The sequence below is a fragment of the Littorina saxatilis genome, linkage group LG4, assembly GCF_037325665.1.
Source record: "Littorina saxatilis isolate snail1 linkage group LG4, US_GU_Lsax_2.0, whole genome shotgun sequence".
NCBI lineage: Eukaryota > Metazoa > Mollusca > Gastropoda > Littorinimorpha > Littorinidae > Littorina > Littorina saxatilis.
In genome coordinates, this window is record NC_090248.1 from 66039019 (window position 1) to 66063899 (window position 24881).

At 40.7% G+C, this 24881-nt stretch overlaps 3 protein-coding genes across 3 annotated transcripts in view; 1 reads left to right on the forward strand and 2 right to left on the reverse strand.

Moving 5' to 3' along the window:
* Window positions 1–695: 695 nt before the first annotated feature.
* LOC138965399 (zinc finger protein 585A-like) lies at window positions 696–11725 on the reverse strand. The gene is made up of 3 exons (XM_070337536.1): window positions 11626–11725; window positions 8776–9013; window positions 696–4072 (listed from the first exon to the last, which is right to left on the reverse strand). The coding sequence occupies exons 2-3, from the start codon at window positions 8943–8945 to the stop codon at window positions 1495–1497; spliced, it is 2748 nt and encodes a 915-aa protein (XP_070193637.1). The 5' UTR covers window positions 8946–9013; window positions 11626–11725; the 3' UTR covers window positions 696–1494.
* Window positions 11726–12762: 1037 nt separating this feature from the next.
* Window positions 12763–23375, reverse strand: LOC138965408 (polyglutamine-binding protein 1-like). Its single transcript, XM_070337560.1, has 7 exons — window positions 23200–23375; window positions 21164–21482; window positions 20436–20536; window positions 16322–16413; window positions 15835–15979; window positions 15298–15358; window positions 12763–14323 (listed from the first exon to the last, which is right to left on the reverse strand). Exons 1-7 carry the CDS (start codon window positions 23285–23287, stop codon window positions 14182–14184), a joined length of 948 nt encoding a protein of 315 aa, XP_070193661.1. The 5' UTR covers window positions 23288–23375; the 3' UTR covers window positions 12763–14181.
* A 59-nt stretch (window positions 23376–23434) lies between these two features.
* LOC138965400 (kinectin-like) overlaps window positions 23435–24881 on the forward strand; it is a 14371-nt gene continuing 12924 nt past the window's right edge. The window contains exons 1-3 of the mRNA XM_070337537.1: window positions 23435–23532; window positions 24312–24447; window positions 24570–24736. Coding sequence (XP_070193638.1) covers window positions 23483–23532; window positions 24312–24447; window positions 24570–24736 — 353 coding nt within the window. The 5' untranslated portion in view covers window positions 23435–23482. The remainder of the gene's footprint in view (window positions 23533–24311; window positions 24448–24569; window positions 24737–24881) is intronic.

The window sequence follows — 24881 nt, forward strand, 5'->3', positions numbered from 1 at the left end:
CCTGTGCTCTACCCAGCAGTCTTTCTCTCTTTTTATGTGCTACAGTGGAACCCCCGTGTTAAGACTCCCTCCTTTTTAAGACCTTGTTTTCTCAAACTTTCTGTTTATAACCTCTAACCTTGAATGGTTGAAAACGACGTTAAACACCAAAGAAAGAAAGAAAGAAAGTTTACAACCTCTGTAAAATTACCACCGTTTTAAGACTCCCTCTTTTTTAAGACCTTGTTTTCTCAAACTTTCTGTTTATAACCTCTGTAAAATTACCACCATTTTAAGACTCCCTCTTTTTTAAGACCTTGTTTTCTCAAACTTTCTGTTTATAACCTCTGTAAAATTACCACCATTTTAAGACTCCCTCTTTTTTAAGACCTTGTTTTCTCAAACTTTCTGTTTATAACCTCTATAAAATTACCACCATTTTAAGACTCCCTCCTTTTTAAGACCCTATTTTTTCAGTTTTGTGAAGGTCTTAAAAGGGGTGTTCCACTGTAGTAACTAAGTAAGTGAGTGTTTGTGAATGCTCAATTTATTTGAGCAGAATGCACTCCAAACACTTTTCATTCTTGTCTGTGCGTTTTCTGTATGCTGTACAAAAAGCTAATGAAACAAGTAACGCTCAAAGTCAAACGCACACACACACACTTAATGATTACATGTAGTACATGTGTGTACACACATATTCAGATAAATTCACGAAAAGTGCAAGTTTGTTTAATTCATACACATTGTAATAGTCCAACAAGCTTTCTTCCTCTGGAACTTTTCCACAAACACACATGTGACAAGATACTTTTTGTCCACAAGTAAAAGGATTGACAATGACACTTGCTTGAAACACGCATCTACCAGCTTCGATGAACTTTGACAGGTATAATACAACTTGTACATTTATCCGTTACTGGATTTGTGCATGTATGCGTACGTATGTGTGTGCATCTGTGTGTGTGTGTGTATACATATAGTGAGCAGAAAGTATAAAAACTTGAGCACAACAACTTGTATACATGTACTGTTACACATTCACTCCAATTAATGAGCAAATAACACTGTTTATAAGCATAGGAACAAAGAGGAACAAAGATAAGTTTATCTGCATCTGCATTATTTACACATTTTGCTGAGATCTGCTACGAGGACTGACAACATTGAAAACTTGGTCTGTTTTGGCAAAATCCAGTAAGTCAGTGGTGAAAGAAGAACTTTGTTCCAAAAGGGTTCCTGCATTCAGCAGTCATGAGATCTTATTATGGATTGTGAGATAGAAATGTTCCATAAAAACATGACACTCACACACGAAAGTCAGTGACTGGAGACTTCTTATAAATTTCCCATACTTCTGCGAGATTGATGTTTCCAAATATCTCCTGTTTAGGAGATAAAAACGTGAATTCCATTTGAGCAGAATTAATTAATCTGTCAAAATCACGGTTGTCTCATCACTAGATCGTACCGTAGAAACAGTAGGATAGGAATGCTGGCCCCAAGATCAGAACACTATGCGCTGTTTGACTCTCCAAAAGTCTCATCCGTACGGCCTGGTTCAGCAATGACGTCAGACGTACAGCTGCCTGTTTCTTCCCGATTTAAAGATGTGCTGCTTGAATCTCCAAATCTACCTGATGATCCTCCTTGTAATGGTTCACTGCAATACGCTGGTTTCTGAACGCAGTCCTCTTGTTCTGTTTTATCACCAATGTGTGATTTCTCTCTGTGGCTGTTCAGTCTGAACTGATCCACAAAAACTGTTCCACAAACCGAACAGGGGAGTAACTTGTCACTGTGCCATTTCTTCCTGTGGTACACATAGCTGCTTACGCATGTGAACCTTTTCCCACAGTCTTCACACACATGTGGTTTCTCTCCCGTGTGAATTCTAGTGTGTTTCCTTAAGTAGTCTTGGCGGCCAAACTTGGCTGGACAGAAAGAGCATTGAAAGGGTTTCTCGCCAGTGTGAACCCTCATGTGGGTTTCGAGTTCTTTTGTAGTGTGATATCGTAATCCACAATGGCTACACTCTTTTGACTTTTGCTTCAAATGCTGTCTCTTATGCTTATCATGATAGAACTTTGTCTTGAACACATGGCCACAGATGCTGCACTGAAACTTTAACCCCAAGTGGTGGCTCTGTATGTGCATCTTTAGTACGAATTCTCTGTGGAACTTGGCCCCACAGATTTCACACTGCTTCTTCTTTTCCCCGTGAGTCTGCTGATGAGACACCAAGAGTTGCTTTTTCTTGAAACTAGCATCACACACTGAGCAGGAGAAAGGCCTAACGTCACTGTGAACTGACAAATGGGCCGACAGTCCTGCCCGAGACATGAAACATTTTCCACACTGTGGACAAATACTCTTCTGACTTTTCTCACTGTGGGCTTTCTTGTGAGCTTTTATTTCACTTCTTAAAACAGATTCGCCACATCGCTGACATTTTGTCAAACGCTGGTCATCTGTATGAATGAGCTGATGGCTGTTAACCTGGCAGCGCGAGATAAAAACTGTACCACAGACGGAGCAGGTTTCTTTGCCTGGTGGTATAACTGCATGCAGGTGCAGATCCTTGTACTCAGAAAATTCCCCCTGGCAAAGATTGCAAACATGTTTGCCCTCATTGTCAAGTGTGTAAGCATGGGTGATTAGATGCTCCATATAAAAGTCTTTTCTGCCAAACACCAGATCGCACTTAGAACAGCAGTGCAACATTTCTTCTTTGATTTTCAGCAGCAGTTCAATGGATTTAGAGTCCAGTTCAGTTCGTGGCGATGGCTTATCTCCCTTTGGGTTTAGGCAAGGGTTGTCTCCTCGGCCCTTGCGGTGACGGCCAAAATCTGCGGAAGTTTTACAAACGGTGTTGCATTTAAAACAGGTGTAATGCGAGTACAAGCGAGCTTTGGTGTCAAGTCGTATGTGAAATTTCCCTTCCATGAACTCATCTAGGGTGTACTCTTTTCGGCGGGTATAATTCACCTTTTTCTGCCTCCGTGCTCGTTTGGAAAAAGAGGCGCCCCTTTCTTCATCCTTGTCATTCAAGGAACCCTCTTCACCCTCAGAACCCTGCTTATCATCTTCATGGGAAAATTTCACATTCAAAGCAGACTTTCTTTTTGTACGAGGAGAATCAATGTCTCCTGATCCCTTCACCCATCTTCTGAATTGCTCTTCGCTAACATTATCATCACAATTTGGCTTTTCCATGTGATTCTTGAAGGCAGATTTCAAGGTGAAGACCTTTCTGCACTGAGAGCATGTGTAGCTCGAGTAGTACTTGTACGCACCATACTGCTTGCGTGGCTCACCATAAATGGCATACTTTCCTGTCCACTGGCCAATTTTGTCTTTATTATTTCTAATACAGCAACCATCGGGTCTGCTCAATCTCACTTCATTTGGGTCAGTGTGGGTTGCCGACAAAGGCATGTCACATTTATGCAGCACCACAACTGCAGTTTTGGTTTTGTTCTTTTTGCTATGAGTCTCTGAACATACCTTTTGAGTTGGTGCAGTGCTTGTAAGGTCTTGTGTGCTTGGTTTCTTACTCTCTTGCCTGTCATATTCCTGTTCAAAACTCATCTCAATATCTGAATCCCCTGCACCTTCGTCATTAAAGGTTTCCATATCCAAACCACCATCTGAGCCTTCGTCTCTGTCAGATGTTGGCCGCCTAAGCAAGGGTTTATGAAGAGGAGACTTTGAAGTCCCCCTTTCTTGTAAAGACAGCCCCATCCGCGAAGCTTTTTGCAGGGTTTCAGGTGAGGAGCTATGTAAGTCTTGTTGCGAAGACAACAGCAATGATTGTGATTCCCATGAAGTTGATGGGACTTGTAGAGATGTCTGTGACGAAGGAGAGCTGTAGGAAGAGAGAGGTAAGTAAGGCTGTGGCAGTGAGGGGAAGGCCTGTTCCAAAGACGGCTGTGAACGCAGGCTGGGCTGGGAGAAGGTGTGCGAAGACATGGCTTGCTGTGAAGACACTTGTGACGGCAGCTGACATTTTGAACAGACCAGTGTGAGAAGACTGTTGCAGCGACCACATCGAACACCTTGATGAGTAGCATCCTCTCTGTCGCTGAAGCACCTGTCACAAAGTTAATGCAGTTTAGTGGTACACAAAATGTATATGTACATAGGCATGAAAAGGAGTCTAAAACTGTGACATGCTCAGGAAAACTTTTAGCCTAAAAAGGAGACACACAAAGAAAGGCTAGACAAATCCAGTCACACTTATAAGCTCATAAACACACTATAAGTTCAAAAAGTAGTTTATTTTTAACAAACTAGTAAATTTAAATCCCGGCATATGTACATAACTTGTCACAACGTCACAAACTTCATTTAACCTTACAAGTGCACTATGACAGAAAATAAACATAACCCAAGCAAAAAACCCACATTAAATGACTTTAAATATCAAAACAACACCAAAAACAAAAATCTAACATTATTACACCCGACTAGAGCATTGTGTACATAACCGTCACATCATATCACAAAAATGCAACAAAAAAGGTGACAAAAGACGATTTCTGACCCCTCAGTACAAAACACATCTAAAAGAGATAGACACCAGACAGCCACAGCAAGGAGAAATGTAATCACAGAGGATGAAAGGAATAACATCCTTTTTCACTTCATCCGTAAATAATTGCTAAAAAATCGAGATTAAAATAACAATTTAACCACACAGAATGAAACCAACATCAAATATAGTTAGAAATGCTTACAACTATGAAGTTAAAGTGGCAAACAAGCAAAATCCGGTTATAGGGGCTAGACAATTAAAAAAAAACAGCAGCAGTCAAACTTTGTTCATAACATCACAGCGTGACATAACCAAAACAGATACATTAAAACAAGAACATTCTGACCCAACAGGCAAACAAATGTATGGACATCTCCAAATAAATGAGAAGAACCCTTAAGAAGTAAAAGTTGTGGATGAAACCACCATAAATCCACTATACAGCAAAAGAAACCTATGTGTACATAACGGCACGCAAAGTCAGAGGATGAAAGTGCCCATATCAGCTAAAAATGGTGCCAAAATAACTGCAATCAACAAATCTGAGAAAGAAATTAGTAGCAAAGGGACACAGTTACCATTTTAAATCAAAAAACAAGATAACATATGTAGCAGGTAAGAGATAAGAGGGAAAAATACATTGTACATAACGCCACACTGAGACACCTAGGATTCTGAGTAATGTATCTTAAACAGATGCACACCTACAAAGGCAGAAATTATAAGAAAACAAATGACACACAGAAGGTACAAATAAAAAAGCAACTAGCAGCCCTGGAACATAAATTCAGATCATCATCAGAAAATGCAAGAAAAATGAGAATGTGTACATAACATTACAACAGGAGATTATCTTTCATGCATTGAGTGCTGGTGAGTACTGCTCACTTAGATTTTGTCAGTTGGGAAATGATCACTGTTTATCAACAGACATAGGAACAAGAATACATGAAAAAGTATATAAGTGTAATATGATTGTGAAATAAGTTATCAATTCTGAAGATGGTTAAAACAGGATGTGTAAATAAAAATCTTGAAGCTCACAAAAAAAGTCTGGTCTCAGCCATAAGTCTCATGTAGGCTATGCCTCCAGAAAGATTTAGCAGCAAACATGTAAATAAAAGCCCAGTGTTCAAGGGACATCATGTAGCCGTCCTCCTTGAAGACTCGCAGGATGTTGCACACGGGTATACAACAAAAAAACAAAAAAACAAAAAAAAACAAAAAAAAACATTTTCTCTTCCCACAGCCCAATTCCTCAGGAAGACCTCCCAGGCTCCCTCAGCAGTAGCTTTTGTGATCTGAAAGAAAAAACGATTTGCAATTATAGATGCATGTATAGTTTCTGAAATGCTTGCTATAATGTTTGGATTTTACACTATCTGCTATCATCACAGCAAAACGATATGATGTGACGTTATGAACATTTTCAGGGTCATAAAAACAGCTGAATGCAGTCATCTACTGCTCAGCTTTTAATTCTTTTAGCAAAAAAGAACAAGATTTGATCGTAGTAGAGGACTCTCTACTGCACAGCCTTCAGAACAAGATTTCAATAACGTGTACATAATGTCACACGTCACCCAGACAAGCTATCTCGAACTAAAGGCGTGTGAAGTTATGTACACGCAGTCATGGAAGAAAACACGAATCCCACAGAGAAAAGTCTGAATCTCATAACTCGGTCATTTACAAAGAACAACAAAAAAATGAACCACAAGTCTGAAAGAACGAAAATCAAAGAAAATCATTGATAAAAATGGTAAATATTCCGCGCCTAGCCCGAAGACAGTAATCTCATGATGTGACGTTATGAACATCGCACCGTACTTTCTCAACCCACCGTACTTTCTCAACCGATTTCCTAGCCCGTCAGAAAGTCCCTTTCAACGCAGGAACAAAAGAAATCAACATAGTAATGTTTTCCACCTATTTGTACAAAGATTCTATTTGTATTAGCTTAACCATGCATCGTACGTTATCCGTCACGACAACAGCTTCGTATCTGAACAATCAAAATAAAATTTCTTCATTGTGCGTCAGATCGGAGACTTCGTTTAGCGCGCGATATTTTCGACTTGCACTCAACCATCGTTACAAACAAACAAAACACGTCTCAAACAGCAATATGACTTACAAAATTGATAAAACTTACCATCATTGTGTACATAACACATTTCAAAGAATCACGACAAAACACTTACCTCCTGTGTTCTCTTATTTCTCGTTCGTTTCAAACGCAGACTTCTTCAAATGAAACTACGATCGCATGGCTGGAAGTCAGTAAACAAAGTTTGTTCACACCCCTTGTAGAAACGAGTCCATGCGCGGAAGAAAATATAGTACATAACTAACGCGTCACGACGCATCACGCAGTTGGCCGAAAAACCTTTCCCGTACCGCTGTTTATCATTGGATTCGTGTTTTAAACTTATTTTCACACAGAAGAATGATTTTTCATCGAAAATCAACAAAAACTTTGTTGTTCTAAAAGTTGAGAATGAATGTTGGCTCATTAATACACTCGGCCGGAAAATCACGACAGAGAACGATGTACATTCTAGCCTATGGTAATCTTCCGGTAAGCTCGACTCGGCAAATTTCGGGGCACTTCAAACTTTGCAAGGGAAAGACCGACCATTTCAGAATAGAATCTCCGTATTTTTTCTATATTTTGGACAGTGATCTGACAGTATGGGAAAGTTTGCCGAGCACACTGTACTAGGTGTCACAGAATTGCAACAGATCACCGTCAATAATCACCAACAAAACATCGATTATATTCCGCACACGTGAACCACTTGCTACGGAGTCATGTCCGAGCCGAGAAAAATACCTTCTTCGTCAATGCTCTTCATGTTCACGATTTTAAATAAACAAGAAGGGCAAAGCCCATACGACTCACATGCTTTACACATTTTTCCTACCAAAATACATGTGACCTTGACCCAAGGTCAAGGTCATCCAAGGTCATGCAACACAAAGCTGTTAATTCAAGACATAGGAAGTACATTGGTGCTTATTGGCTCTTTCTACCATGAGATATGGTCACTTTTAGTGGTTCACTACCTTATTTTGGTCACATTTCATAAGGGTCAAAGTGACCTTGACCTTGATCATATGTGACCAAATGTGTCTCATGATGAAAGCATAACATGAGCCCCACATAATTTTTAAGTTTGAAACAGTTATCTTCCATAGTTCAGGGTCAAGGTCACTTCAAAATATGTATACAATCCAACTTTGAAGAGCTCCTGTGACCTTGACCTTGAAGCAAGGTAAACCAAACTGGTATCAAAAGATGGGGCTTACTTTGCCCTATATATCATATATAGGTGAGGTATTGAATCTCAAAAACTTCAGAGAAAATGGGAAAAATGTGAAAAATAGCTGTTTTTTAGGCAACATTTATGGCCCCTGCGACCTTGACCTTGAAGCAAGGTCAAGATGCTATGTATGTTTTTTGGGGCCTTGTCATCATACACCATCTTGCCAAATTTGGTACTGATAGACTGAATAGTGTCCAAGAAATATCCAACGTTAAAGTTTTCCGGACGGACGGACGGACGGACGGACGACTCGGGTGAGTACATAGACTCACTTTTGCTTCGCATGTGAGTCAAAAAGAAGCATCAACAAGAGACCTTTTCCGGAGGTTGTATCACTTTTTCTGACTCGACGCCATTTTGTGCCTGTGACCATATATAGCTAGAGGATTACAAAATAATGTAACCGATTTCCCGAAGGACAAGAATCGGCTTTTAAGGCAAAGCCAGTCAAACTGAAACAGGATTAAGATTTTAGAGCTAAATTAATTGCGCTTTAAAAACTGCTATGGGAATGCAAAGGTTGGCAGGAGCAGCCAGACCCCATCACAAACAGCTCCTCCACATCTCACATGAGTGCTGTCTACCAACGCACCAAAAACATTGAGCAACTATAAATAGCTTACGTCAAGACAAGGAGACAATTCAATCAATGCAGAGCAGCTACTTGACAGGGGAGACTACTGCGTCGTGTCACATACGTACAAGTTTTCTTTACAGTGTTAATCTCTGGATGTTGATTTTGTCTGTTTTATTATCATCTTCTATAACTCACTACAAAGGAGCTGAAGAATAACCTCACTCAGTCGACATGAAACGGCAGCGAGTTCCGCTTGAAAATAAGGATACATAAAGTGATTAAACAGTATAATTAACGCTACTTGTAATATAAGTAGTAAAAGACTAAAACAAACTACATGTATTTTAACTCACAGCGATAGGAGGAACCTGCAGACATCTGCATCTGTTGTCAGGCCTTGTGAAGCTCCCACAGTGTGCCAGAGATCCACAACATCATCCTCTATCACCACGATCTGTTTGATGGTCTCCACCTTGCACTCAACTTGACCATCCTCTGGCACCGACATGTCTTGCTGTGCCATTGCACTCTTTATTGGGCACACATGCTGCTGTTCTACTTCCAGTAGACTTGAAAAGCTGTGTCACACACCTGTCAATAGAGTCATGTACATATTTTGTAAAAGTTTACAAATCAAATGATTTCCATAAACAAAACCCTAGAACAGTGAGTCAGTGACACACTTATATAAATGTTATGCATTGCTTTGCCGTTGAAACTAGACAAAGGCTAGTTTGAACTGGCGTGAGATGAGCTACTTAGACTAGTGGAACCCTTAATGAACAAGGAGCACACAAATTTCCTGGATCGAGAGCAGCCTGACCGTAGGTCAGCTTTAAAACCAGATTGTCCTTATTAGCGTGGGTTTGAATCCCAGGTTTGACAAGAGATTTATTTCTCAGTCAACCTTGTGCAGAATCTCTTCGGTGTCCCAATACCCTCGTGTTCACACATGCGCATGAAAAAGATCCCAAGCTCACAGCAACATTCTCAGGGCTTGGAAACATAAAGACACATATAATATATATAATATATATCATCACTCATCTTCACTCATCATGGTATCTCAATATTTGACGAGACAAGCCTATAAATATTATAATGCTGGCATGTGGAAGAAGACAGCTGCAGTGGGCTTGTTCGAGTCAAAATATCACATCATATCCTCAGCATATTACCAATACCTGTCCAAATACAAACCAACTGGTCTGAGAGGACGTATGTTCACTCTAATACTGTAATAGTCAGCCAGTGAACTTCTTTGAATTTGGAACAAAATTATCAGAAGGTATACCGCCGTCAACTTACAGCCTGATCAACGTATGTAACATAACATACCTCAAATCAGAATATAGACATGTGGTCAAGATCTCTGCACTGTATGCAATGTTTCTGTGGCACCTCAGGGCCGGACTACCGGGTGGGGGGGGGGGGGGGGGGAGAGGGTTATGGGGGTTGCACACCCCCCCCCCCTAAACATGTACCTCACTTATTTAAAACAATTTTTATTATTGTTTATTTTATGCCGTTTCATGCAAGGAGCGACCATTTTCCTATCTCAGAATATGACCTACCCATCAGCTTCAGGGGGCTCTGCCCCTTGACTCCGCCAGGGGGATCATCCCCCTGGACCACCACTGGCAACCCCCCCCCCCCCCCATCCTCTTAGCCTAGTCCGGCCCTGCACCTGTGATAGCAGCTGATCAGTTGATATATATATATACTGCAACCTGTGTTTGAACACCTGTCAGACCAACATGCAGCTATCGGGAGGACACAGCCAGGCGTCAGCAAAAATTAACTTCAGACTGAATGTTTTTCTGCCAATTTCAACCGGTACAATTATCTTGAGGGAGAAAAGCATGTGAAGATCTTGCAACTGAAGCAGATTAGTGATGTAATTCGATCGATTTTTACCGTGCGGTCACGTCCCTTGAATAAGAAAAGAAATATTTTGCGTTGAAACTTATTTCAAAGTCAAAATACTATTCCTCATCACAAATTAGAATCCGGGGGGGGTGGGGCATGGTCCAAAGTTCGATCTGCAGCATTATGGAGGGGAGGGGAATAGTCAGTATTAAGTTTGTGCGAGATAAACAAAGCTGGCTGACGGCTACCAGTAAGTTCGTCACACGGTAGATTCGTCACCGGTCACGGTAACTTCGCCACAGTAACTTCGCCACAGTAGTCCGAGCGCGGCTCTCTCTCTCTCTCTCTCTCTCTCTCTCTCTCTCTCTCTCTCTCTCTCTCTCTCCCACCTCCTTCCACCCCTCCCTCTGCTCACATTGAGTTTCTCTGCCTCCTTGACAGTGAGGTACGGGTTGAAGTCGTGTGTGTGTGTTCAGTAGTGAGTGTGTGTGTGTGTGCCGCTGGTGTGTGTGAGTGTTTGTGCGTGTGTACGTGTGTGTGTGTGTGTTTTAGTGAGTGTGTGTGTATGTGCGATGGTGTGTGTGAGTGTTTGTCAGTGCGCCGTGTGTACGTGCGTGTGTGTGTCGTGTGTGTACGTCCGTGTCTCTCTCTCTCTCTTTCTTTCTCTCTCTCTCTCTCTCTCTCTCTCTCTCTCTCTCTCTCTCTCTCTCTCAGTCTCTCTCTCTCTCTCAGTCTCTCTCACCACAGGCCGCTGTTGAGAACTGCTCAATGAGTAGATCTCGGGTTTTAAAATAACAACGCTCGGACTGTGTCGTCTGAAAACTACTCAGTTGAGAACTGCACAATGAGTACGGATCTCGGGTTTTCAAATAACCTTTCTCTCTCTCCCTCTCTCTCTCTCTCTCTCTCCCTCTCTCTCTCTCTCCCTCTCCCTCTCTCTCTCTCCCTCTCTCACTCTCTCTCTCTCTCTCCCTCTCTTTCTCTCTCTCTCTCTCTCTCTCCCTCTCTCTCTCTCTCCCTCTCTCTCTCTCTAAAAAATGTGAATCTTGAATCTCTCCCACAAATCAAACATCTGAAAGCATAAGCTCTTTAGCATAAACACCCGCCCACCCCTGCCGGTAACTTCGTCATAGGTGACGAATCTACCGTGTGACGAACTTACTGGTAGCCTGGCTGACGTCCTCTCTGTAGGTGCAGCGGTGCAGCGCAGAACACTTGCTTCTTGTGTGTAAACTGTGTCACGACCGTGTTCTCTGGCGACTTTTTCGCGGACTGTTTTGGATCGCAACATTTAGTTTGTTCACGGAATCTATCGATTGCTAAAGTATAATTACCTGTGTCTGACATACGCTTCGTGTTGCCGTGCAGAATCAATTGCCAACAATAAATTTTATGCATGTCAACTTGCTAGTTGCAGTTTTAACCACGCCTTTTTGTCCAAAACTACCGGAATAACACGCAAATCACACAAACACTGACCGGGTTATGGAAGATTCCTAAATACCTCCCCCCCCCCCCCCCCCCCCCCCTCACAGGCCCCAATTTGGACTCCCCCTCCCACCCCCTCCATTCATCTTGCCGTAAGATTTCCCTTGAGATGGTCTTAGCCCATCTTGAACTGAAAGACCAGCACAACAGCCAGCTTACAAGCCCCGAGTTCAGCCTTAGACCTGTCCTTTGACATTCTGGTTGCGACCACTGACGGCGACACCCTGACCCTACTACAAGCAATAGTTTGTTCTCGCACCTTGCATGTTTCTTTCTTGTTTTCCTTTCCTTGAGAACCAAATGCCAGTTATTGTCAGCCTAATCAAACTGAAACGTTTAATCATAAAAAAACCAATCTGGATACAAAGACAATGGTTTGTCAAGAATTAAAGTTGGTTCTTGTGTATGTAAGCGTTCAAGTGCATTGGACAAATTGGAACATCTATGTGCACGTGACAATGATCCTCAGTTTTGAGGATGGCAGTCATTTTCTCATTTCAGTGCTGTTCATTCTCTCAGCTGCCAGAAGACAGTTTTACATAACTCTCATTTACTGTTCTTGTCGATATTTAGATAATGTACGTTTCTTCGTTTCTAAAGAAAAATAATAATTCTGTTGTTCAGTGACAGCAGAGAAAAAAATGATACAGCCTTGGGCTTCATGCAAAACCTCTGTTCAATAGCATGGTAGAATAATCATAGAACACAGTTTATGTAACTCTGTGCATGACCAACCTCTGGGTTTTCCCCTTGTTTTTGACAAGAAAGTATTTTAAGGTATGTGAATCCTTCTTCACTTGACGATAATAATTTGTATGCTTAGACTTGAAACAAACCAGCAATTCTTATTTGTGCATGTGAGAAGAGAGTACTTGCTGAGAGTGAGGCAGACAAATCCATCATCTATGAATAATAGTAAGGACAAGTGTCCACACACACATACATACTCGCAAGAGTCATACTAAAAACAAAAAAGCTTTCGGTAAAATTTTCATTTTAATCAAACATCCCAAATTTACACGCGCTCCTCGTAGACTTTCAAAGATAGATTCGACAAGCGCTTTCTGTTCATGAATAAAAAGTACATATACTGAACGTTACCTTTAAAATCCACAGATCAGCTTCAATGCAGAAAACAGAAAATGTATTTTCTTTTATTTCGACAACATACAGAAAACTACAATCGAACTGTTATTTCTTTTAAAAAGAACATGTTCTGAACTTTACCTCAAAAATCCACAGAACATATTCAATGCAAAAACGAAAATTGTATTAAATACATTTATTTCTACGTGTACAATCCACCAGGAGAGACATCACTAAAACATTGTTTCTTGAAAAAGAAAAAAAAAGTCAAAACCGGTTCTTGTTTATGTATTCTTGTTGCTGTATTCTTGTTGCTGTATTCTTGTTCAGACCTGTTTACCCTAAACCTGAGGCAAGAGTACTTTTTCAAAAAGTTGAGTGTATTTTTCAAAAAGTTGGTGTACTTTGCAAGCAAAGCCATATGGGCTAGGGAAAACATACGCGTGGGTGCAAACGTGTTTGTGTAAGAATAGCATGTCTTGTGAACATCTTCAGAATTTAACTCCTTCCGATACAACAGGGATAAAACAGTTTTATAACATTATAACCAGTGTCTTCCAAGCAGATTGATAATGAAAAGATGAAGTTCGTCAATAACATCTGCGGTTGACAGTGGCAAGTTCATTTTTACAATCATCTCAGAAAACATTGCTTCAGCACGGACTACAGCCTTTTCTTCTGGCAGGATTTGCTTTGCGGGAATGAACTTCATAATTCCTTGGCAGCTTTCAGCGGATTTCTTTGCAGCAACCTTGTCCATGTGAGTTTTGGAACTGCAGTGTCGTTCGATGTCATATTTCCCAGCATGGGCAACGGAGAAATCTGATTTACAATATTTGCAGTGTGCATGACTTTTTTCCATAGTAGACTCCACAATTCCTGGCTCTTTCTTATATTTCTCCAAGAAAATCTGGTGCTTCTGCTGTTTAGACTTGGTACAGTCATCCGAAACTGGCACATTTTACCGCTTCATTTTCCCACGATTGTCCAGACGATCGCACGTGCCAACAACTGAACAAGGTTTCCACAGCTGAAGACTCGCTGTCATGGTTATCTCCCTTTGACCGAAACCGGTATCAGTTGTACCATCCCGTAATCAGCACACCAACACCGGAAAACGTATTCTAGACTTTTTCTTATGCGTATTTTGTGCGTGTGTCGCGTATTTGCGTACTGATAATAATTTGGCGTACAAAATACGTCCAAATCGTACTGGTAAACAGGTCTGCTTGTTGCTGTATTCTTGTTGCTGTATTCTTGTTGCTGTATTCTTGTTGCTGTATTCTGGTGAGTACATTTTGATTGTTATCTTGTTCTTATTTTTTTAGCTGTTGGTTTGCTCGCAATATGTCGCCAGGGCTGGGGTATGGGCGCTGCTGGAAGAGTGGTCCAGAAGCTGTACTGTCCACCCCAGTTTTGGCTGCCCCTCGTGTGTCCAGGCCATCAGTCCATCCACCCCTGCAAGCAGTAACAGATAAGCACGTCATCATCTGGTCTCCATAATATGTCTCTATAATCAACAAATACATACTATCTTGACATGAGTTAAACAAAGTTTAAAAAACAAAAGAATTCTGTAATGCAATACAAGGACAGCACATACAATACTAAATCGATATTACGCTTATGGAAGCTTCCTCAGGACTAACAAGCAAACAAACAAAAAGGGAAACAAAAAGCAAAAGCAACAAGGAAAGAAAAAAGGAGATGAAAAGAAGATTTTTACATCACATTGGCAGCACAAAGCTTCAGCACTAAGTTTTCTGTAAAAAGATTTTGCGAAGCCGGCTTCGGTCTCAATTAAGGACCACCTTTAGGCATGCCTGAAGTGTTAATGAGAGGGGCAGGCATTAATCTTCTTCATTTGTCTTTGGCGGAGTCGACTTCAGGCTATGAGTATAACAATTTCACATCACATTGGCAGCACGAAGCTTCAGCACTAAGTTTTCTGTAAAAAGATTTTGCGAAGCCGGCTTCGGTCTCAATTAAGGACCACCTTTAGGCATGCCTGAAGTGTTAATGAGAGGGGCAGGCATTAATCTTCTTCATTTGTCTTTGGCGGAGTCGACTTCAGGCTATGAGTATAACAATTTCACATCATATTGGCAGCACGAAGCTTCAGCACTAAGTTTTCTGTAAAAAGATTTTGCGAAGCCGGCTTCGGTCTCAATTAAGGACCACCTTTAGGCATGCCTGAAGTGTTAATGAGAGGGGCAGGCATTAATCTTCTTAATTTGTCTTTGGCGGAGTCGACTTCAGGCTATGAGTATAACAATTTCACATCACATTAAGCCTATCCTTAACCGTTCTCCCAAAACAAGCTGTTTGGTGATTTCTTTCAGAAAATTGGAAGTAAAGATGCCTTGATTGTTGGATTATTATTGTGCCATGACACTTTCAACAGAAATTACATTTTGTCAAAACCAACCCACCTTGGGATATCTGAATAAGCTGCAGGATCCATAGGATCAATGTCATCTCTACGGCTTCGACCTGAAATAATATTGCAAATGAAAAATGAGTAACTGCCAATGTTTAGTATATTTTTTATTCATAGTTAATATTTAAAGCGCGGAGAGCATAGATTACTGTGGTTTGCGCTGTATAAGCTGTCATTATTATTATCATTATTATTATTAATGCTATTTTTGTGATTACACTGTTCAGATGCTTTCTTTCAGTGTTTCTCTTGTTGCACATTTAACCTATGTGAAGTAATGTGAAGTTCAACAATGGATTTTATACCATCATCTCCAAAACGAAGAAATAGGAAATACTCTTCTTTTCTTTTGATTCTTCACTCATTGTACACAAACCTATGAGAAACAAAATGAAGCTCAACAATGGACATCCTATCAGCATAGTCTAAAATAAGACATACAACCAAACCTCCCTTTTAAGACCCCCAATTCTTAATAACAAACATTGCAATAGTACCCTGTAAACCTCACAAAATAATTAATACACACCTCCGCCTCGTCTGCCTCTCCTGTCATCTTGATATCGTCCACTGCGACCTTGGCCACTGCGACCTTGCCTAGGGGGATCAGGCTCTCGTCTGGGTGGGGCCCTTCGTCTCTCCCCTTCTGAATCCGACTCGCTTGAACTGCCACTCTGCAGAACAAGAGGTAAATCATGATAGTGATGATGCCTTAACAATCACATAATAACAAGGCCAGGTGTTTCCATGCCTACCAATGAGGTTCGCGATGCACCTACCTGTAGTTGTCGGCTTATCCTGGCAATGTCTGCATTCCCTACACTTTTACAAGCAACAAATCCCGTATCAACACACACACACACACACACACAACTGAATGTAAAATTCTTGAATTGAAATCCACTAAAACAAACCCATGAACGGCATGATCTCTGCACCACGAGCGCAATTTGTGAAATTCATTAACAATAATACATTTCTGGCAAGGGTGTAAAGTAAACATATGATAATCTCACCATGTCGCTCTCAGCCTCCATTGGCTCATCCTCCACGGGTTCCATCTCCTCTTGGTCCTCAAAATCTTCATCAAGGTTTGCTGCCAAAGTCCCTGAAAGTACAGATGAACATTTGCCAAAAGTCATCCACTGCAAGACATAACAACCTTTTTCTCTTTCCTCCCAGTTTTATTTTTACACCAAACACCCTCAAAATATAGCTGAGCAGTCACCAACAGTCATGTATTGCAAGGTATGAAAGCTTTTGTCTCCTCTTTTAAAGGCACAGTAAGCCTCCCGTAAACCATCACAGAGCTCCCCGAGCGTCTAAATACAGTACAAGCATACTTCCATTTGAACGCTCACCGAACGGGAACATCCTGGCTGCTTTCTGTCGAGCGTGAGACATTTTCCAAGAATTTATTTTCGTGGACTTGGCCCTGAAGAACAATGGCGCCTCGTTTTTGCGCTAGACCTAACTTTTAAAATCTAAATAATAAATTGACAGCTTGTTACACAAACATTCTTTAATCATAAAAGAATTTGTTTTTCATCAAGCCAAGATCAGAACAATTCGAAGTTGTGAAAGTTAGTAAAAAAAAAAGAAAAGCCCGGAAGCAGGGTCACGCAAGGGTCGTAGCAGACGACGGCCCGGTTTATCAGTGCAAATCGCCGTTCCTCTCAACAGTCAAAAGCCATCGCTAGAGTTCTTGTGAACCACAGCCGTTGTTTCGTGCATAAAAAACGTGCTATTGTAGATAAGCTCACGTCGAGTCGCATTCAAATGACTAACTATGACGACTGCATTGTGAAAAGGGGGAAAACTGGATCACACGGGTTCACGATGGCTCAGGGGTAAGATAAACCACGCAAAAATAAATTCTTTGAAAATGGTTCGCTCTTTACGGAGGGCACCTAGGATGTTCTCAATTGGTGAGTGTTTAAATGAAAGGGTGTTTGTACTGTGTGTAAAAGCCTGACCGTATCTGTGATGGTTTACGGGAGGCTTACTCTGCCTTTAATGGAGCACCCCATGTAACAGTTAAAACTGTCAAATGGATGTTTTCGGAATGCTTTATTTAGAATTAAAAGCTTCTATGCATGCTAAAATGTTTCAAGTCTTAATCTAATGGTGATATTATGTTGACACTGATTGTTCTACAATCTGAATGCTTCACTCAGAATTAAGAGCTTCTATGCATGCTAAAACATTTCAAGTCTTTAACTCAACTCAACTCAACTCAAATTTATTAATCCATATGGAAATTATGTTGTAACAATACTCATTTCCAATCAAAAGAATAAGAATGCATAATAAAAAATAAAAACATCATAAGAAAATAAGTGAGTATGATTATTATGAGTATGATCACAGTCTCACTAACGCAAACAGTCATCCGTCAAGTCAAGTCTGCCAACACACAACTCACTCACACAACAACAACAGCAACAGCAATACAATTTAACAACAAGAAGAGCAAACGCTCGATCGAGTCACTTTCGCAGTTCTGAATATTATATGAGGCATCAGATGGACAGGAAGAAATTGCTATTCACAACACAATGAGTCACGTTCACATAAAATTTGAGCCCGGTCACTTTTATAGTTTCCGAGAAAAGCCCAACGTTAAGTTGTGTGTTGCCGAACAGAAAAGGCTAGTTATCTCCCTTGTTTTTCTGATAACGTTCGTAAAAGGCTACAGATGTAAATACTTTGATGTAAAGAATAATCCTACAAAGTTTCAATCACATCCGATGAACTTTGTCAAAGATATAAAATGTCTAATTTTTCCTTTGACGCTGACCTGTGACCTTGAAAAAGGTCAAAGGTCAACGAAACCATCGTTAAAGTGTAGAGGTCATTGGAGGTCACAACTAAACAAAATATGAGCCCGATCGCTTTGATAGTTTCCGAGAAAAGTCCAACGTTAAGGTGGTGTCTACGGACGGCCGGCCGGCCGGCCGGCCGGCCGGACAGACTAACACTGACCGATTACATAGAGTCACTTTTTCTCAAGTGACTCAAAAACCATAATTCCAATAACAAAAAGACGTCCAAGAGTCCACCTCCACATCCACGCACACACAAGGTATACAAAGCACCACATGTCGACTAGAACACCGCACATTTGAACTACGGTAATACAGTTACTAAAAATACATACATTACAGATAACCCAGCAACAGAGTACAGTAATAATTATGACAGAGAAACATGATAGAGGCCTCTAACATGTGATTGGTTGAAAGCATGGATAGCTCTGGGAACAAAAGAATTGCGGAAACGTGATGTTCTAGCAACCATAGCCCTCAGTCTACCACTCCTGTCAATGCGTCGAGAGTCAAATTCAGGTTTCAGTGGGTGTGTCTCGTCAGCCAAAATTGAGGTCAGTCGGTCAGTCAGTCGTCTCTGGCAAACTGATTCAATGGTCTCTTGTTTCCTGCCTACAACAGATCCAGCCTTCTTGACTAGCTTTTCTAGCCTGTCACTATCCTGTTTACTAAGGTTACCCCCCCAGCACACACATGCATATGTCAACACGCTACCAACAGTGGACAGATAGAACATCTGCAGGATGTCATTACGAACAGAGAACGATCTAAGCTTCCTTAGACAGTACATGCGCGTGTGCGCTTTCTTCAAGATTTGGTCAGTGTTGGCATGCCAAGACAGCTTGTTGTCGATCACTACACCTAGGTAGCGATAGCTTTCAACCTGTTCGACTTCAACACCAGCTATCACGATAGGCTTGTGTGCTACCTTTTTTCTTCTAGTGTCAAAAATCATTTCTTTAGTTTTTCCTGTGTTCAAGTCCAGGTAATTCTCGTCGCACCAGTCCACAAAGCTGCTAACTTCTTGTCTGTAGTGTGTGTCATTGTCGTCAGTAATCTGTCCTGTAAGTCCAGTATCGTCAGCAAATTTGTCGATGAAGCACGACCCGTGAGAATTCCTGCAGTCAGCAGTATACAGGGAGAACAGAAAAGGTGACAAAACTGTTCCCTGCGGAGCTCCTGTGTTGGTATTCAGTACACTAGATAGCGCGGTCTGCGGAGCACCGGTGTTTGTGATCGGGCCATTAGATGGTACTGTACCAGCCCTAACAAACTGGGGTCGGTTGGTCAGATAGTCTGTGACCCACAATACAGTTGGAACGCTAATTTTCATCTTCAGTAGCTTTTCAGCAAGAAGGTGAGGCTGTATCGTATTGAACGCGCTAGAAAAGTAAAAAAACATCAGTCTAACACATGCTCCGGGTTTATCCAGATGAGAATAGATACTGTGCAACACATGTAAAACGGCATCCTCAACACTTCTACCCTTTCTATAGGCAAACTGCCACGGATCCATAAACTCCGCGGTAAGCACCTGAAGCTTCACTAATACTAGTCGCTCAAGAACCTTCATGACAGCAGAAGTCAATGCTACAGGTCGCAGGTCGTTCATCACTTTGACCGGGGTTTTCTTTGGAACTGGGACGATGCAAGATGTTTTCCAAAGGGATGGGATTTTTGACTGTGACAGAGACATGTTGAAAATCACAGTGAGAATTGAGCAAAGCTGCTCAGCACAAAAATTTAGGACTTTTGGTGTAATACCATCCGGGCCTGCTGCCTTCTTAGCATTAGACTTCTTGAGCTGTTTCACAACATCTTCCTCAGTCACAGACATGATTTCGCCCTGCTCATTCATAGGAGTGTTCACGAGTCGATCGGTCAGTTCAGTCCTGGTCTGGCTGAAATCATGCCTGTCAAACCGTTTGTAAAACGCATTGAGATCGTTCACATCATAGTCACTTGGAACAGAGCCACCCTTGCCACTACCCTTCTTATCCGTGTACCCACTCATCATCTTCATACCCTCCCACACCCTCTTCATATTGTTGTCCTTGAAATTTTCTTCTATTTTCTCTTAATATTGTCTCTTCCCTTCCTGTGTCACAGAATTCAGTTTCTTCTGTATGTTCTTTCGTTTTTCTTTGTCTTGAAAGTTCATTTTCTTACTCTAGTGGTGATATTAATTATTATGTTGAAACTACATGATTGTTCTACACGCGCGCACACACACAAGCACACACACACTTGCTTTTTTTTTTTTTTTTTTTTACATTTTACAATGCAACTTCTCTTTTCTCACCAGTGAGTATTTCAGCGGGTGCGGAAATGATAGCACTGGGGTGGCCTGGTGATAACCAGCACACCTGATCTGTCTGCATGCTCCAGTAGTAATATCGCCCGCTGCACACACACACACACACACACACACACACATGTTCAAATATCACCAGAGAATCATTTCCAAGCCATAATTCTAAATTCATTCTTAAGGCTGTCCTAAATTGAGCCTGAAGGTGACTGTTAAAACTTCACAAAGTCTTTTTACCAAAACTTCACAAAGTCTTTTTACCCAAACTTCAGTGCCAAAGCTTTGAGCAGCAAACTTTGTAAAGGCAGACCTTGCAAAGTCAACTTTGCCCAAATATTATCAGGCAAAAACTTAAGCCCTTAGAGTAAACAGCTCTGGTGACAGATATTTCAGCCCTGATGTCACTTAATTCACTAAATAAATGAAAGAATATCTTTTTAACTTTCATTAAAACAAAAAGTAAGCAAGTCAATTGGTCCTCTGGTTGAAAAAAATATAAACACTAACTAGCATAAATGTCTGTTAAAAATCTGGAAGTGGAAGATGGAACTGAAAGAGTTAAGCAAGCTAGTTATATCAGTTATTCCCGTGTGAAAATTGGCAGCAAAAGCAAAACATAAAGTAGCAACAAAACAAAAACATCAAAATGAATGCTATCATATCTTAGAACCCCCACCCCCACCAAACACTTGAAGCATCAAGCCCTCAACCCTACTTACCTATCAGGGTCTGCCACCTCTTTCCAGCCATCTGGGAGGGGGTACTTCCTCAGCATTCTTTCTCTTTTCCTCAGCATTTCAGGTTCTGCTGCAAAGGTCTTCATACCCCATCTGTTTTTGCAATGCTTGACGCAGGTATGGTAAGGATTCCACCTGTTGGGGCATGCCGTGACTTCGTGTATGTATTCTGTATCATCTATCTCTTTTTCTGTTTCTGGTGGTTCCTCTTGTGGCACTTTTGTGTGAGTTTCCTCTTCAGGAACTTCTGGTTTGGACAGGTCATCATAGTCCTCTGCAAAGACTTCTTCAACCTCTTCCGCTGAAAAACAAAAAGTTTTATTATCATAACTGCTATGAATATATATCATGAGTATCTTCTTCTTGTTCGCTAATACAGTGGAACCCCCTTTTTGAGACCTAAAAAAAACTGAGAAAATCAGGTCTTAAAAAGGGTGAGTCTTAAAATGGTTTTACAGAGGTTATGAACAGAAAATCTGAGAAAACAAGGTCTTAAAAAAGTGGGAGTCTTAAATTGGGGATGTCTTAAAAGGGGGGTTCCACTGTATGAGTATTAAAACTACATCATTGATGGATTCACTTTCATTAAATTCATGCTACGCTATTTCCATGCTAATCGCACTTTTGCAAATGGTACAGCTTTTGATAAATGTATGACAGAGTCTAAAACAACTACACAGTTGACTCTGTAATACAATGCTTCAGCTAGATTTTCAATAATATTAAAGATTGGTACCAGGATGAATAAACAGTTCAAACTTCAAGTACAAAAGCCCCAAAAAGCTAACATCTTGTACTTGAGTAACCGTAATTTTTTTTTTTTTTTAAACTCTGAGACAATTACTTCAATGGATGTACGCAAGTTAATACTTCAAGTTTACTGTCCTCTGCTTGGCATACTTCCTCGGTGACAGTAAATACCGCCATGCCATGCTGACAAACGACCTTTGGAATTAAAGCGCTGGTGACAATTCAATGCAGAGTTTTGGGATTTTCTCTCTGTTTGGACTGAGTGTGCTGCGGGACTCCCTCCATGAATTTCAGGTATGTTTTTTCAGTTTCTAGTGTGTACGACTACAACTTCAAGACACAGGGATGCACAGTTTGCGGAGCTTCACCATCAAATAGAGCCTCGACAGTATATGGACAGTGTTTTCACTATTTCAGACAGCGTTTCTCATCTATCTGACAAATATGCATCTATAGCTCTTCTCTCTTCAACGTGCAGGCGGCTAGGTATGCATTGTGACATCAAACAATAGACCTGGATTAGCATTACTTTCGTCGTCTTAGAAACTCAAAGCAATTTATCGGCGAATGTTCTAAGGCCAAAAAAAAAAAAGGTCTGTTTACGGTAACCCGACCGACCCTATTTTTTTCGCGCGACCCTAGACTTTTTTTTGGCATTTGGGGAAGAAAAAAGAAAAAAAAAAAAATCTTTTGGGTTTTTTTTGCAAAATAACGTAAAAATATGGTTTTGGGGAAAAAAAATTAAAAAAAAAATTTAAAAAAATTTTAAAAAAATCCCGACCTACCGACCCTATTATTTTGGCCTATGTTACCGTAAACAGACCTTTTTTTTATTTTTGCCTAAGCTGGCACCATTTTGACAACCCCTGCTATTGCAGTTATTTCCCTTCTCCGAAAACCCCCCAACAAATACGACCGGACAATCCCGAATGGTCAAGTCTAGTGAAAAAGATTGTAGTTTTCACATGGGCAGCGATTTTCAACTGACGTGGTTGCGACAAAAATCGCTTGAAAGTTGGTTGAAACGAATGAAAGTCTGCCATGTGAACAGCACATAAACCCTTCATAGAGCAATGATTCCATTGTTGGGATCCACCACATGGTGTTCACATATCTCTGCAATAAATGTGTGTGCTGTTTGTTCATAATCTCTAAATTACCGAGAGAAAGATCAGAAACGTGCTGGGTAATCAAGAAAAACAGATCCATCATCCAGAGTTGGATTAAAGCAGGAACGTTTTTAGTACAAATGTATCCATGGTACTTGCCTTGCTTGCTTTGTGTTGGAGGAGCTGGTTGCTCTTGTATTAGCCCTCGCTTTGCAAGGCGTGCAGCTAATGCTGCTGGCAACGGCATGACACAATTTTGTTTTTAGCCTAAAATGTTGGTTGAAAAAGGAACACAGTTTCCATAAAACCGGAAGTGTTGGTCTGTGAGGGGAGGTAACGCTGATCAATTTCCTGTCGTCTGCTCGCCAGTAATTGTCGTCTGCTTGACAAACCTAAATAATCCAAAGAATTTCGCTGCAAACGAACTTGAAACAACAAAGGAATGTATAAAAATGTCGTGTCCACGCAAGACTTATTATCTGATAGCCAAAGGTAAGAAGATTGTGAACGTTTTTTGGTGTTTTTTGCTTTATAAAGCTTGTTTCACTTCATAACCAGATAAGACCACCACTGCCACTGGCACTGCGTGATTTGTACCCACTGTAAATGTACTAATATGGCTGTTCCACCATGTTTCAGAACAAATTTTTGACTGAAAAGGTGGCATGATCACTTAATCAGTTGTTCTTAGACTTCAGTTAACAGGAGGACTGAATTATTGAAGAAAAAGTATCTACCTACTTCTAAATGCTTATGAGACAGTGACAAAAGGTCAGGTGTCATGTCTACTGTCCCGAATGACACACGATTGCTGACATTTCACCATTGCCAAAAGAATAAACAAATAAGAAATAGGTAGAAAATGAATGTGAAAACTGACTTTGATTGTTGATCAGTATTTTCTATACCACTAACAAATAATCTACTTACACATAGCTGTTTGGCAAATGTATGTTGCATGGGACACACTGACATGAAAGTGGAAGATGTTTTTCCCTCTAGAGAAACTACATATCAAGTTACACTTTTTGTGCTCTTCCATTCCAGTTGGCAATCAATTGTTAACGCATGTTATTAGAAAAAATAGAACGAAAACAGATTAGATAGAATGAAAAATGTACTGGTGATGTCATTTGGGACATACTGACATGAAAACGTCACCTTTTGTCATTGTCTCTTTTATTTAAGTCATTTTAATTCAATGTATCCAGGTAATTATTTGTATAGTTTATGTACTGAAACTTTTATTTGTTTGATTTTTTTTTTGTTAGGACAAACTACAGCAGTGACTCTGCCCTCTTTAGTCTGTCGCAAAGACAGCACTCTGGGACTGGGAGCGAATTTTCCCAAGTGAGGACCCAGGATTTATTTACCCAAAATCAGGCTGGAGCTGGATCACAGTCTGAGGTGAGTCCTATTGCCCTATATATACAGCATGGAAGGTAAAATAGCATTTGTTTATTACTTAATATATCGTACATGTATTTGTTCTCCTTTAAAAATGCATCAATCAAACTTGTTGTTTTCAGAACTCCTTCCCTACAACGAGAAAGATGAACATGTACGATAAATGGATGAGCAAAGGAGCAGTGTTTAAGAAGGACCAACCAGGCAATAAACCTGGTGGTAGGAGTCAGCTCCAGTTACAGCAGCAATTCCAGCTAAATCAAAATAAAGGGAAAGAATCAGATGACAGGTAACCCCTCCCTACACACACACACACACATACACACACACACACACACACACACACACACACACACACACATTCTCTCTCTCTCTCTCTCTCTCTCTCTCTCTCTCTCTCTCTCTCTCTCTCTCAAAGGACAAACTAGAAGCTG